This window comes from Molossus molossus, unplaced genomic scaffold, assembly GCF_014108415.1.
Source record: "Molossus molossus isolate mMolMol1 unplaced genomic scaffold, mMolMol1.p scaffold_m16_p_10, whole genome shotgun sequence".
NCBI classification, from domain to species: Eukaryota; Metazoa; Chordata; class Mammalia; order Chiroptera; family Molossidae; genus Molossus; species Molossus molossus.
Window position 1 is genome coordinate 47,370,031 of NW_023425345.1, and position 16,071 is coordinate 47,386,101.

Consider the following 16,071-nt stretch of genomic DNA (forward strand, 5'->3'; position numbering starts at 1 on the left):
TCCAAACAAGGTCCAGATGTTGCAACTAATAAATCTCTTTAATGTCTTCCAATCTGTAACTTCCCGTTTCTTTCTTGTTTTCCTTGCAGTTGTTGAGGGGTTTTTCCATCTGTTTTGCTGATTTCCTCTCCCCTGTGATAGTGTTAGACTTGCTCCTCTGTCCTGTGTGTTTGCTTTAGCTAATAATTTGATCCTTATCTTCAAGCTTGATCTAATTGACGGTCAACTTTGTGCAAGAATGCTTGATATGTGGAATTTCATACTTTTCTCAGAAGGTGCATAGTGTCCAGTTGTCTCTTTTTGTGATGATAGCAGCCATGAGTGATTATTGCCTAGATTTATTGTTTCATAAGGGATTTCATTTCATTTCATTTGGTCATACTCTAATTTCCTCCTTCATTTATTAGCTGGATTACAACCATGAAGAGGCAGTTGCTCTCCTTAACTCTGGTTATCCTGTAGGATAGAATTTTAAAAGAGGATATTCGTAAATAAGTATGAGGTTTCCCTTTTATTATTTTCCTTTTATGTTAAATCCATAGCCTCTCATAGCAGGGTGATGAATTTAAGGGGTTCTTAATTATTGTTTGTGGTTCAGGGGGTTTTTTGGGGTAAAGAAAACAATTTTTTCACTCTTTTAGAAATATTTGGCTGAGGAAAATGTAACTATTGCCTGTCTGTGGTCCACATCGCATGTCCCTTCTTTGCTCCCCACCAGTAATCCCTTGACACTGCAGTCCGGTAAATCTTCACCTGTGGTTCCCAGGGATAATCAGAGGGAAAATGAATTCTTTCCCAGCAAGCAAACCAAACAAAACAGAAAAAGCAAACTGGAGGAATCTTTCCCCAAACTCCCTAAGAGTGATCAGAGAAGATATGATATCCACAAGACAAGGATAGATTTCTACAAAAAAAAAGGGTCATTTTGAGAATGAAATGTAGCTGTCAGAAATAAAAATGTGAAAGAAGCCCAGCCAGTGTGGCTCAGTGGATTGAGCATCGTCCATGGACTGAGAGGTCCTGGTTCAATTCCCGGTCAGGGCACAGGCCTGGGTTGTGGGCTCCATCCCCAGTAGGGGGTGTGCAGGAGGCAGCTGACTGATGTTTCTCTCTCTCTCTCCCTTCCTCTCACTCTAAAAAATTAATAAAACATAAAAAAAAAAGTGAAAGAACAGAAAAACCCCAATAGCAGTCTTAGAATATAAAGTTGAAGAAATAGTGCAGAACATAGAGCAAAAGTATAAATGGCTGCGAAATAAAGGGGGAAGGGGGAAGTTGGAAGATCAGTCCAGGATGCACAATGAACAAACAATAGGAGGGCTAGAAACAAGAACAGAGAAAAGGTGGGAAGGAAATCGGAGAACTGCATCAGGAGTGGATTGAAGAACTGAACGCCGTGAGTCTCCAGGTGGAAGGAGCCTACTGAGTACCCAGCCCAGGGAAGCCCCTATAACATGACATCTCAGAACCCTGGAGACAAAGAAAAACAGGCTTCATGGGGAAGGAGTGAGACTCTGAATAGCACTGACTTCACAAAAACACTGCAGGGTAGAAGAAAAGGAAGAAATCAGTTCAAATGTCTGAGGAAGGTTGATAAACACACAGATAACTAGGCAGCAAACCACCTTGACAGTTCCTAACTCCAAGGAAACAAAATATTGAGCAGGAAAGAAAAAGTAAGCATATCAGATGACCTGTTTCAGCCATGAATCGTCTTTACAAAGTCATAATAATCTAAAGCAAGAAGATCGATCTAACCAAAATTATAATGTGACTGTCAAGAGGATGGAGGGAATGGAGGTGTGGATGTGGAGGGGAGACAAGGGGCTGAAAGAGAGCTTAATCCTCATCTTCCAAAGTAGAAAGTCAATAGGTGATCCATGAAACCGAAAAATCAAAAGGCAACACTGCAAGTATATTATTTAGAGATACAGAGGTAAATATTCCAAGAATCAGCTGTAAGAATTGAAAGTGGTTGCTTCTGGGAAACAGGAAATGGGGGAAGTTGCTGGGGACTGCTCTTTTTTATAATCAGTCTTCTAGAACTCTTTAACTAACTCTTTAATGAATGTCTAGTTGCAACTTTGATAAAAATCAGAGCTGAGTTTTAAAAATTGGTGTTAAGAATTGAGATGGTTTTGGCAGAGAGAGGTAATGATCAGAATATTACATTTGAAGGCACCCTCATTATTCCTAGCCTTGCAGCAAGAACTATGAGGCAGGCTCTAGTTAAGATTCAGAAAACCTGACCTCCTTGCTTACAGTGGAACGTGGATGATCCCTTCAGAAGTAATAAACTGCCATACTAAGTGTCCAAGCAGAGACTGCCTGACCAGCTCTAAATGCAGCGGGATGGCTTTACCCCAGGGAGGTTGGACCAGGCAACTTTTAACATTCTTTTCGGTGTTAAATGTGGCATTTCTAGGGTGTGTGATTGATAAGAACATATTGCAGAAAACCTGACAGCCAAGAGTCCAGGACAGCTCAAACCTCTCACGAGGCTTTCTCCCGGGCTCTGTCCTGGGCCTGCGCCCTGCCTGCCATGCCTGTGCTGGACAACAAACCCCAGTCACATGAAAACCAACACGTTTCGCTCTCCTGATTGCGTGTTGGTCTCACCCCTTCCTTTTTCCCAGGGAGGTGATCTACACCAGGCCTATAACCAGCCAGCTGGTCTCACAGCTGCTCTGGATAGAATATCCAGCCCGTGGATATTCCTATCTGAAATCTAGATCTCCTGGTTCTCAGAGCTAAGTCCCCACTAGGTAAACTCAAGGAGCTCATCCCAGCTCCCTGCTGAGCCAGAAATACCCGGCTTAACTCAGAGTTAAGTTCATTTGCAGCATCAACCAACCAATACGGAAACTGAAATGAATCACTCTAGAAAGGTATCAACAGCAGCAACGATCACCTGCATTTTCTCTTATCCCTAAACTTCTGCCCCCACCTAACTGTATTTGTCTCCCTTTCAGGAACAATCTCCCATTGCCCAGTCTCCCTTCTTCAAGTCTTGCCTACCTGGCCTCTTCCATTTTTCCTATCGATCGGTTTTTAAAACTTAGGAAAAAGTAGAAGTGCTAGGTGGAAGGTGCACAGGGTGGGGGATTCCTCAGTGGTGTCCATCCTGCCCCCCCACAATGAGTTTCATGAATATTTTGATCAGAGGCACATCCCACTACTAACTATTATTAATATCAGTCCTTTCATTGTTATTATTTGTGGTTTACATTACATTTGCTCCAGGGACGTTCCCTAGATAAGTGAGAGCAGGTAGCTGAATGGGTTGTTCATGTCCATTTGCTTCGTGCATATTAAGAAGCACCTGCCAGAAACTTGTCAGGTGTGCTGCTCATGAGGAAGAACGACGGTGATTCTGCACCTGTTCAGCATAGTTCCTTCCTCTACTGTACTCTGATGTACTTGGCTTTACAGGTTAGCCAGTGACCAGCACTCTATGATGGGTAAAATACTTCGCAGTTTGCAGTGAAATGGGGGGTCTGCAATGAGCACGAGGATGTTTTAAGTGTGAATTGAATCCAGTGTTTAAGCTCAAAGGCTTCTCTTTTTAAAATCGGAAATTGATGTTCAGATGAAGCTGCAGAGCGATTGCGTCCTCTAAAACTATGTTTCTGTCTTCAGGAAATACTACGGAGAGAAGATAGGAATCTACTTTGCGTGGCTGGGCTACTACACGCAGATGCTCCTCCTGGCAGCGGTCGTGGGCGTGGCTTGCTTTCTCTACGGATTCGTGAATCGAAACAACTGCACCTGGAGGTAACCGCTGATTCCTTGCTACCGCGCTGAGAGTGGATGACACGGAAAACTATTTCCAGTAAACAGTTTTTCAGTAAAGAAGACTCATCGCAAAACAGTCACTGCTTCAGATGGTGCCTCCCTTTTGTTCCAAGTCTAATAATTAAGTGCAGTGGAAAATGTTTTTCTTAGATCGTGCAGCCCAGTCTCTGACAGGAATATTGTCCTTAGGAAACACATCAACATTTTAAGACAATACTTTGAAAAAGGAAGGAGATCTGTAGGGAGGATCATCCTTGAACTTCTGGCCTCCAGAGGAATGCTTTCCTTAGCCCTACAGATGTGGGCCAAGAGCAACTCAGATTTCTTCAAAGTTTCTATGACAAAACTGATAAAATTGGTGTTTTCATGCTTTTAGAAATGATTTCTTAATATATATGTTAAGACATACATGTTATAAAATTTAAGTAAAACAATACTTTTGTTTTACTTTCTAAAAATCAGCCCTTACAAAGTTAGGTGGGAAAACAAGCGATAAAGAGTGAGTATGTGCTTGATGTGGGAATTCAGAGAGCAGCGCACTGTGTGAAGAGAGGTGGTGGGTGCCAGAGCCCCGAGTCACACCGTTGCTCGTCTGAACTATGTTACTATGCCTCCGCTTCCCGTGGTCTCAACCTTCAGCAGAGATGCAACACTAAACAAGTATTTTCTTTTGATCACCCGGCCTCTGTCCAGATGGGACAGCTGATCAAAATCTCTGGACACCAGCTATGAGCAGACCACATTTTTCTAGCCCAGAGCCTATCAGGCTGGCTCCAAGGCAACCAACTGACATGGCAGCCCTGATGTACAGACGCAGTTATCCATTCTGTTTAACAGAGGGACCTAAGCCCCTGTACCCATTTGGCTTCTTAGCTAGAGCGTTGCAGATGTTCTTGGAAGTACTGGCTTCACTTCGCTGGAAGAGTTTAGGGGCAACCGCTGAATGTGGATACTTTTTACCTAAATTTGTCTTTGCCTTCTCCATTGTTTTGTATATTTTTCCAGCTTAAAAAAAAAAAAAAAAGACATCTCAAAAATTATACTTTCCAAGTGCCAAATTACATTTTCATCAAGTTCTGGAATGGTGGTTGTAGACTTACGGAAATTTAGCTGTTTTCCCTCAAATAAATACCCCTTAGGTTGCTGTAAGTTTTTGTTTAGCTTCCAGAGCTCTGCAGAGGTTAATTTAGACAAATGTTGCCATTGTTCTCATTACTTTTGTAGAGGAACAGATTTATTTGTAACCTACTTATTTGTCAGACCAGCTAATCACACAACTCCAGAGCTGTTCACAAAGCCCCTCTGTAGCCTCTCCTGGAGGGAGCAGTGTACCCTGTTGTCAGTGTGTCTGTTTTTTCTTATTAATTTGTAGGAATCATCCTTGGTCAGTTTTATGTTTTACAAAACTTCTACCAGGTTGTAGCTAATCCTCCCCCCCCCCCCCCCCCCGCCCCATATGGTATATTTTGGTGAAGTTAGCACTTTTGGAAGATTTTGAATGTATCAGTATTTTTCTTTATGAATGCCTTTTGTTTCTTGTTTATGGAATCTATCCTTACCTCCAACGTTATCTAAATATTCTTTCTTTTTGTTTTTAATAATAAGTTGGTACTGTTGCATTCTCATTTCCGCCTGGAACTGATTCGTGTGTGATAGGATTTGGGGGTTCAGTTTCACATTTTCCCATATGGAGATTTCATCGCGGCAGTGATGTTTGGTTAGTCCTCTCCCGAGGATATTTTTCCATTGATTTTTAGATAGAGTGGAAGGAAGGGGGGCAGAGAGAGAAACATCGATTGGTTGCCAACTGGGGCCTGGGATCAAACCTGCATCTAAGGTACGTGCCCTTGACCCGGAATCGAACCTGCGACCTTCAGTCTGCAGGCCAGCAATCTAACCGCTAAGCTAAACCGGCCAGGGCTTGGTCAGTTTTTCTTAACCCATGCAAATAGCACTTTGTTTTTTTTAGGGGTGTTTTGAATCTTCTGAGCCCTTTGTCCTTCTTATTGAATTTACAGCTCACTCTTTCAGCACAGTTTTATGATTTTCTCCACATAAATTTTATACCTCTTGAGTTAGATTTGTTCTTTGGCTCTTTGTATTTTTAAACTATTGAAAAAACGGCATTTTAAAAAATTAATTCCTAATTGTTGTAGGTCTGTATGGACACAATTCCTTTTGTGACCCTGGGTATATTTGGTGTATTAATTTTGTGTCCCACAAACTTACTAAACTCATTTATTCCCATAATTTATCGGTAGGTTCTATTCAGTTGTCTTTATAAACAATTATGTAATCTGTTAGCAATGGCAGGTTTTTTTCTTTCCTTACCAATTTTCCGAGGGTTGTTTTTCTTGATTTACCGTGCCGTCGGTGATACCTCTGAGAAGTAGTGATAGAAGGACCCATCATCATCTTGTTTCAGATCTAAAGGAGATACTTTCAGCATTTGACCATTGAGTATAATGTTTTTTATAGGCTTTATGTAGCAAGCCTTTATCATCAGGTGAATGAAGTTCATTTCCACTCTTACTTTTATAAGAATTTAGTTTAATTTTCTTATGATAAATGGATGTTAGATTTTTATCATTCTGCTAAAAGGGAAGTCCTATTCATTAATTTTTAAAATTAAATTAAATTTTTTTTTTCTTTAGCAAAGAAGTTTGTGATCCTAATATTGGCGGCAACATAGTAATGTGTCCTCAGTGTGATAACCTTTGTCCTTTCTGGAAACTCAATATTACTTGTGAGTCCTCACAGGTAAGCTTTCTTATGCCAAACATTTCCAACTAATGAAAGATTTTTTTCTTTTAATAATTTATGTACAATGCAGAAATTATATTTTTTTTCTTGGGGGAATTCAGAGAGGTAACTTTGAACTAACTCTTCCTTCTGAAAGGTAGACATGGAATGCATGTGTTTATTCCTCTTTTACAAATCATAAGTTGAGATTAAAAGCCTTATCTAAAATCTCCAGGAGGGTCAGGGAGGAACTGTGGAATTGAAACTATTTGAGTATTTCAAATAATCAAAGCAGCAGTCTCAGACTCGGCTTATTTCATGAATATTATTTAATAGGTTTACTGTTATGCATGTTCTCTTTAAGTCAGTGGAAACCTGAAATTTGTACTTGTGTTTTTCCACATTTAAAGTGTGCTAAAACTGTGTTTGGATTTTTAAAGACTTTGCTGGTCAGATTTAGACTCTATCTGTAAATATGCATGAAAAAGGTTTTGACAACAGATATTCTTTGTCTCAAAACATTCCCACAAAACACATCTGGTTCCCCTGCTAACTGCAGATGGTCTTGAGCTATATGACTTCTCAAAATCCAGGAGGTTTCGGACAGGCATTGAGACCAGAGGGAGCTTCCCGGAAGGCATGCAGAAACTCCAGAGAGGAAGAAAGGCAGTCAGCTTGCTGTAGAGTCCTCCTGACAACTTTGACACATTACCTCTCTGGCTGTGTGTGATCTTTCCTCTCCGCCCTTATTCCACCATGAAAGTTTGGGAGTCCTTATATGACCTCAGAATATTCTGACCTCCTCCACGTTGAGTCTTATTTCAACTGAAAGCAACACCATTGTAGTGATGTCACTTTATGTTTTATACTTTGCCAAGTCTTGGACCTACCACTTTTGACACACAGAACTCTGTAAGAGAGGCAGAACAGGTATTATCTCCATTTCACAGAGGAAAACACCAAGGATCTGAGAGAGGAAATAGTTTGCTCAAAGTCACCCACCTGTGAACTACAAAGCCAGAAACTGACACGAATCGGCACTTCTTGCCATCACCTGTTCCTCACCAGCTGACTGTAGTACCCGGCACTTCACTCTCAGTCTGAGCTCTGTGTCTGAAAAGTTGTTTCATCATGTAATTGAGATGATTGTAGGGTGTTGTCAACACGTGGATTTTTACACTTAATTGCGCCCCCCCCCAAAAAAAAAACCATCACAAATTCTAGGCTGCAAATATCTGTCATAGATAACATGAAGATTTGAAGCTAGTGAGAGAGAAGCTGCCTGCCATGACAACTCATAAAGGTCAGGAGTTCGTGTGTAACCCTAGGCTCAGGATTGAGGGCAGACGTCGTCAGTAATACCAGAGGCAAATTGTGCTCCACAAAGTGCAACTGCACATTCCATTTTCCTTAAAAAATTCTCTTTCACACACCCCACCCCCACCTCTTTTCTCATGTCTTCTACCCCACTTACCCATCCTTAAACACATGACTTTCAAATATGTCCGTGTACACATTTTTTTCACTGTTTTGGAAAAAATGAGTCATTCTGTTCCAGTTTCCTGAAGGATCCCTTGAGCCTTGTCAGAGTGATTTACAGAGGGAAGGAAATATATTTAAAAATCAGTAAAAGAATGGAATCAAAAATAAGTTTAGAAAAGAGAGTCTTTTTATGCTTTTCTTTTTGTTGGTTAATTCAATTATTTCTTTTTTTATAATTTTTTTTTTTTTATCCTCACCCGAGGACATTTTTGCATTTATCTTCAGATAGAGTGGGAGGGAGAAACATCGATGCTAGAGAGACACATCAAGTATTTGCCACCCACACAACCCCAACCGGGGCCAGGGACGAACCACAACCAAGGTACATGCCCGTAGCGGGAACCGAACCCAGGTCTCTCTGGTCCACAGACTGACGCTCTAACTGCTGAACCAAACGAGCCAGGCTCTTTTTTAGAATTAAAAAAAAAAAAAAAATTTATTGAGTGTTTTAGAAAGAGAGGAAGGGGAGGAGGGGGAGAGAGAAAGAGAGAAACATCAATTTGTTGTTCCACCTACTGATGGATACATCAGTTGCTTCTTGTATGTGCCCTGATCAGAGATCAAACCCACAACCCTGGAGTATCAAGATGACTCTTCCACCAACTGAGCTACTACCCGGCCAGGGCATCTGTTCAATTATTTCTTTATTTATACATTTATTTATATATTTATTTCTACCTTTCTTTTGGAACGAGATGGAGTATTCACTAACTGACATGTATGCTAAAAGGGTTAACAGATTACAAATATAAGATCAGGGTCAAGGAAATGAAGAAACAGTTATGGAAATAATCAGGATTAATATTGTTTTTGTGATTGAGCATTGAATAAAGTTCTTAGCTTTTTGGCTGGCAAGATCAAAGGAAAACATGATAAATTACAATATTTTGTTCTTAGAAATACATTAAGCTATAAAATTTTGGTTTTGTTCTTTTGTAGGAATAAAGCATGACCTATGGTCACCTTTCTAGATTGCGATTGGTTCCTCTCTTAAAATTGGAATGCCTGCATACACAGCTGTCGTCTTTCCTGCTCCGCGTGACTGAAGCATAACTCTGACGGGGCTGCGCTCACACAGCTAGCTTTCCCTCTCTGTGCCGGGCTGCCAAGCAAGCTGAGCCAGGCTTCTTACCAAGAAAGCCCCCTGCTTACCTTCTCTCCTCCTTCCTCTTCCATGTCACTGTGGGTGCCACAGAGCACAGAGGCCATCCGTGTCATTCTGTCTCTTGGGTCCTTGATTTTCACCCATGTGGCAAAAATGGTAACTTTATGTAAACCACCTACTTGCCTCTCATAGGCGTGCAAGGCACATCCCTTGTCTTGAACCAGGCAGCTGGTGTGATCTTGGCATCAGCAATAAACCTGCTTTTTCTTGCTGCTATTTTTCCTCTCTCTCACTGACAGGTGTGCTTCTTCTTTTGGCTATTTTCACCCAGTAGGGCAAGAAGTCACAGGATTTTTTCTTTCTAGAGTAGGTGGTAAGCGGAGAGGTATCAGATAGAAAGAGACTTGCGCAGACTCCTGAAAGATAAACAGCATCAGACAGAATTATCAATAATAGCAATGATAACACAACAAAACTATTTTTCATAAAACTTTCCTTATAATATTTTCAATAAGAGATAAGGCATAACATTCAAAGACAACTTGGAGAAGATGGTTGCATTAGAGTGGACGCTAAAAGATTTGACATGTGTGGCACGTGGAATCCCAGGACGACAGGAGCAGGTGGAGAGCTTCGTCCCCCAGGGCGCACACTCGTGTATTCATTGTCTTCCTCGAGCCGGGATTTCTTGAGAGGAATAATTGGATGGCAGAAACATGGGTTGTGCTTTCTGGTCAAAATCTATACAGATGATTGAGGAGCATCTGCTTTGAAAAATAGATGTATGAGTAGGGGGTTAGGTGGATAATCTATGAAAATAACATAACTGATATTTTTGCGTTGATGAAAGTTCAACCCCTTTATATCAGTATAAAAGGCAACCCAAAAAGTTTCCCAAAACCAAATCGAGTTTTCCTTAGAAGCAGCTTGGAATTTTCTTGCGTTTGAAAGCTTGCTTTTTTTGTTATTGTTTGTTTGTTTGTTTTGTTTTTTACCTATAGCTTCATTTGCTACTCTGTTGTCTTCACTTTTCATATGATCGGTCATGAAGTTGATATTATATATGTTTACCATACCTCCATTAACCTTACAGATATTTTTAGGCGATATAAGAAAAAGCTCCCTCATGAAAAATCAGTAACTAACTGAACAATTTTCCAGGAATTCATAGAGAGAGAGAGGTTATTTATATATAAGCAAAAAGAGGGAACTTAGCAGAATCGAGCCTTCTTTGTATAGGCATGTCATTTATTCATCCATGGCCTTTGTGCCCTCTGTAATGGCAGCGAAAACTCCTGTGCACCGAGAAGCCTCTGTCAGTGCTGGTAGAACAGCCATCACTGGGTTTGCGAAGACAGAGCTCTCCTTGGGGAGAACCAGCTCAGGACAGCCCGGCTGTACCTCTCTTATCAAGAAAGGCAGGAATTTGGCACTTATCCCCTGACCAGGGCGGGATGATGATAAGATGCAAATCGTAATCTAAAAGTTTCTTGGAGTTCAGCTATTCTTAGGACAGTACTACTTCCTCAGATCTTTTTATGACAGCTCCTGGGTGAGGCCATGATTCGAAGGCCTGACCCAGGCTTTAAGCAGAGTACAATCTCAGCAGCTGTCCTATTTCTTAATCGTGATGGGGAAAGATTTTGTTGCAAAATGGACTTGTAAGTACAGCAAAGGCCGTTTGCCTCGAAAGAAAGGACTCCATCTAGAAGTACTTAGTGCCTACAGTGAATGTTGTTTTTTGTTTGTTTGTTTGTTTGTTTTAATCCTCACCCGAGGACACCTTTCCATTTTTTGTTCAGGTAGAGTGGGAGGGAGAGAGAGGAACAGAGAGAGAGAGAGAAACATCGATGTGAAAGGAACACATCGAGTGGCTGCCACCCGCACAACCGACCAGGGCCGGGGACAAACTGCAACCGAGGTACGCGCCCTTAGCGGGAACCGAACCCGGGTCTCTCAGGACCGCAGGCCGACGCTCCAACCGCTGAGCCAAACCGGCCAGGGCTGCAGTGATTGTTAAAATAGGTATCAGCTTTAAAAGGAAATTCAGACTGTACAGTACACAATGCATGGAGTAGTTGATTAATTCTAGTAAGTGGAGAACAGGATTAATTTATATGTTATTGTATTTTCCAGAAATTGTGCATCTTCGACAGTTTTGGAACGCTAGTCTTCGCAGTATTTATGGGGGTATGGGGTAAGTTTTCTTTCTTTTTCTTTTTTTTCAGTTTACTTTTGCCGCTTAACCTAAAAACATCCTAAGATCATACAAATGCCCAATTTAATAGCATTATATAGTTTTGTCCCCACTTTGATAAATAACCCACTTTTAGGGCCTTGGATTGCCCAAGTCCCGGCTTCCCCTAGAACTCCATTTAGAACTCTTAAAGGCCAGTGTATCCATTACTGCATAAGAGACTGACTCAAAATGTAGTAGCTTAATACACACATTCATTATTCCTGTGAGTCCCTCTGTCAGCTGGGAGGTTCTTCAGCTCTGGGCTGGCTCAGCTGACCTCTGTTGAGCGGGCAGCCCCACCGGGCTAGCAGGTCTGGCAGTTGCCAGGCTGACTGGTATGTGGGGCTCCGCGGGGCCAGCTCATCTTGCTCCATGCTGCTCTCATCCTCCACTGGGCAAGTCCAGGATTCTTCACATGGTAGTTTTCGGGTTCCAGAAAGAGGCAAGAGAGGACAAGCCTAATGCATACATGTTTAGAAGCCTATGGTTGCTTCAAGTTTGCAAACGTCCCATCAGCCAAAGCAAGTCATGGCCAAGCCGACAACAATGTGAGGAGGTGGGAGGCCTACCCAAGGGCTTGGAAGGAGGAGTCATGATTCATTGGGAGCCATTATTGTAACAACCCCCAGTTGTCAGCCACCCTAGCTTTCATGGGGTTGGGGTTCAGGGGAAGCGCCAACCCAGGGACTACAGGTAAGCTTTCTTCTTTATACACTTCTTTGTGAGTATTTAATAAGTATGTGCTACTCTTATAATAATATTATCATATCCTATTTAATAAATCAAATATAATCCTAAACAATATAATTCTATATAGAAGCTTTAACATTATATTCATATCGTTTACTTTGAATAGCATCATTAACGAGGCAATTATTTTCTTTAAATGCAGACTTTTACATGTTTAATTGATGTAAATGTTCTACCATAGAAGGGGAAAAAAAAAAGTGCTTTCCAAGGTAAACACATTTCCAATTCCATTGTGTAAGTCAAGAGGAAAATAGAGTCCAGGTTACAGACAGGTGGGGGAGAAACAGAACCAAGTCTCTCATTCTTAAGACAACACATCACCTGCGAATCACAGAGACGGTTCCCTGCAGGTGTCCGTGGTGGTGGTTCCCTTCTGAAGCGGTTGTGCCTATGAGGGGTCACCAAATGGGTCGCAGAACAGATGTTGTTTTAGACACCTTTTAGAGATACGAGCTGCCACTCCTGGATTAACTAGACTGTCAGGTGGCCAAACGTAGCTAAAAAAAGTCACATTGTCATTCAGACACTTTGCATGTTTCGGCTGAAAACCAAATACTGGCTAATATTTGACACATAGAAGAATAAAGATCACTCTTATGTATCAAGATCCTCTGTACCCCTCCACTGTGTAATACATTGTTCCTCCCCCATGAGAGCACAGGCGCCAAACACATGGGGTGGCACCTCTCACTCCTGTCAGCACTGATTCAGCATGGACAAAGCTCTGACATATCTATTGAACTCCATGTACTAATGGATGCTGACAGACCTAATTTAAAAAGACATCTTAAATAAAGTAAAGATATATTATTTTTGGCACTGGAAAGACAAACCTCAGATTTCCGCGCTAACCTTGGTTTCCATGAGCATTAACTACACCGTGTTGATAGCACTGACTTAGCATATTGCGCTACTGATTTTATTTCATCCGATTTTGGAATGCAGAAACCATCTCAGCCCTGCTTGTTGCACCATATGTGTGTCTTTAAGGAAATGTATGCACGATGATGTCTTTATTTGAAGTGCCGTGTGTTGCTGCTCCTGTTGCCTCTGCCTTATGAGAACTGCTGCTGTGACCCTCCCTGCGGAAAGCCTGAGGCGGCGGGAGGATCGCGCGGAGTTTTCCTGTCACCGTCACCATATTCCTGTGCATCTCTTTTGTGCCCAGATGTGTGTGGCACTTAGAGTTTTCCTGTTCCCTGAGAGTTACACAAGTGGAGGGTAGAAAACCTTTTGCAGTAACTATAGTACAAATCATATACTTCTCTTCACCCTTCTGGGCCAAGCCAGCTCACCCATTCATACTGACTCACAGAGTCCTGGACACCAGCCCACGGTTGAAGTAAAATTTCTTAACATACCCCTGCTCCCCATTCCTTGCTGCTTCTCACCTACTTCTGTCTGATTCTCCCTGGCGCCAGGCTCTTGGCTGCATGGCTACAGTTTTTCATTTTCACCTTTGAGTTCTAGTCTAAAACACTAGACACCTGGTTCATGAGGGAAGAGAGAAGACATTACCCTACCTAGCTGCTCTCAGTGGAGGGGTGGGAGGGTCAGGAAATGGCTGTAGCCACTGGGTTCCAGAGCTGTGCTCCTGCTTCTGGGTCCTCGTCAGCAAAATAGCTCCCACAACTGCCTTTGCTTCTGCTCAACTCTGTTTCTGATTTAAGTGACACACAGATGCATGGGATGGGCCCTCTAAAGGTACCTGTGGAACTCTAGCTACAAGAGAGTCTGTGAGAACTGTAGTTTTCACCTTGCAGTCTTTTGGTTAAGAAGCTGAGATAAAGGCTCATCTACCTTACCTGCCTTTGTGAGTCAACAGGTCTGACTAGTTTCAAGGCCCGTTAAAATCCCCCAGCCCTTCAGCAGCAAACTTCTTATAAAACTTTCTTTTTTGCCCTGGCCGGTTTGCTCAATGGATAGAACGTCGGCCTGCGGACCAATGAGACCCGGGTTCGGTTCCCACTAAGGGCACGTACCTCGGATGCAGTTTTTCCCCGGCCCCGGTTGGGGTTGTGCAAGAAGCAGCCACTGGATGTTTCCCTGTCACGTCAATGTTTCTCTCTCTCTCCCTCTCCCTCCCTCCCTCCCTCTCTCCCTCTCCCTCCCTCCCTCCCTCTCTCCCTCCCACTCTATCTGAACAAAAATAGAAAAATGTCCTCAGGTGAGGATTAAAAAAAAAAAAAACCTTTCTTTTAAATTTTTAAAATTAATTGCAGTTGATATACAGTATCTTACTAGTTTCAGGTGTACAACATAGTGATTAGACATTTATTTAAATTATGCAGTGATCACCACAATAAGTCTAGTACCCATCTGACACCATACATAGTTATTACAGTAATATTGATTATATTTCCTTGAGCAGCAAACTCTAATAGCAGCTAGAACATTCCCATCCACCAAGAATGTGCCTCTTGTCCTTAGATATAGCTGGATGTAACACCACCGACGCGTTAGTGACCTGAACACGTTTTTTTCTATATGGGCATCTTCATCTGATGTAATAATATCATGATTAAGAGGGCAAGCTGTTCTTGAATCCCAAAGGTCCTAAGCAGCTTCCCTCTTCTCTTGTTATGTATTGATGTATAAGTCCCAGCTGTGTCTCTGTAAGGAACCAGAGCTCCATGGTATGTGGTTTGCCGGTGAACGTAAGTGCAGCGCCTCCCACGGGAATTATGCCAGTTTTATTGCAGGGAGAAAGCAAAGGATACAGAACAGGAAATTCCTGTGTGACGTCATGCATGGTCATCCCTGGTCCTGGTGTTCTCAATGGGGGACACACAGCACTTTGAGTCAGCAGGGATGTGGCCCAGGAGTTCTCCAAAATGTTGGGTGGTTATACCGGGTTACCATTGTCTTCCATGACCCTGAAAGTCCTTAACTGTGTGAAATGAAGAACTAAGAAACTCCCACCCATTTCTGCAACTCTCCGGGTTTTTGCCTTCAGGGTTCAGGATTTGCTAACAACTCATTATTTTTGTCACCAGGTCATTTCTTGCTTACATGGCAGTCCTACCACTTCCTCGGCAGAGTCGCCCCTCAAGTTCAGGGTTTGGTAAACAGCAGCCTTTTTGCCCCTATGTTCAAGTTCAGGGAGGACAAGGAATAGCATCCACTCTTTTTCCTGTATCATGCTGATTAGAATTGCTGATACTGCTTTTTGTGAGGAAAATAAGTTTTCTTTTTGTAAATCATCTCCTGTTGATACTGTTGCTAGATAGTGAGTAAATGGATGGCTATTATACTTCCATTTTAAAGGTGAGGAAAATGACACTCAGAAAGATTAAGTAAATTACTCAAGTCCCCCCAAGACAGCAAGGGACAAGCACAGAATAAAATAAAAGCTCTGCAAATAATTTGGCTGTCGTTGGCCTTTAGATCAGTGACAAAATACAGCGTATAGTAATAGAAGTGTAGGACGCTTTTAGAAAGATGCATAAATATTTACTCGATTGATATAATAGCACTGTTGCCTAGGGCTTTGAATAATAGGAACGGGTTAGAACGTCTGGTTCCATGTCTTCGGTTCTTCCTCACCGACACAGGTATCAAGGGAGAAGAAAGCACCGGACTCCGGGCCTCGCTTTCCCAGCCTCATGAGATAAGATGGGTTCACCTGCCCCTAGGTGTTCATGCCAGCAGGACTTTAATCACAATTTTTTTAAAAAACAGTTATGTTTAAAGATATAAATTCATGAAAGTAAGCTGCTTTGTTATGAAACAAAAAGTAACTTTCTTTACTCTGCAGAGAAGGAAACTGGAGATTTTTCTCCATTTTTAAAGAAGAATTTCAAAAACATCTAATAGATTAGAATTGCAAAATTTAGGGGAATTACAGTAACACTAGGACGATATCTAGAGTGGCTTTCAGAGGGCTTTTTCCAGGAGG

General features: G+C 42.0%; 1 protein-coding gene across 4 annotated transcripts in view; it reads left to right on the forward strand.

Annotated features, from left to right (window-relative positions):
• The window catches only part of ANO6 (anoctamin 6), a 202,053-nt gene that overhangs the window by 148,738 nt on the left and 37,244 nt on the right, over positions 1-16,071 (forward strand). For all 4 annotated transcript variants that reach the window (XM_036251953.1, XM_036251954.1, XM_036251955.1 and 1 more), the window contains 3 exons: positions 3,640-3,774; positions 6,450-6,555; positions 11,321-11,381. In XM_036251953.1, the coding sequence (XP_036107846.1) occupies positions 3,640-3,774; positions 6,450-6,555; positions 11,321-11,381 (302 nt within the window). The remainder of the gene's footprint in view (positions 1-3,639; positions 3,775-6,449; positions 6,556-11,320; positions 11,382-16,071) is intronic.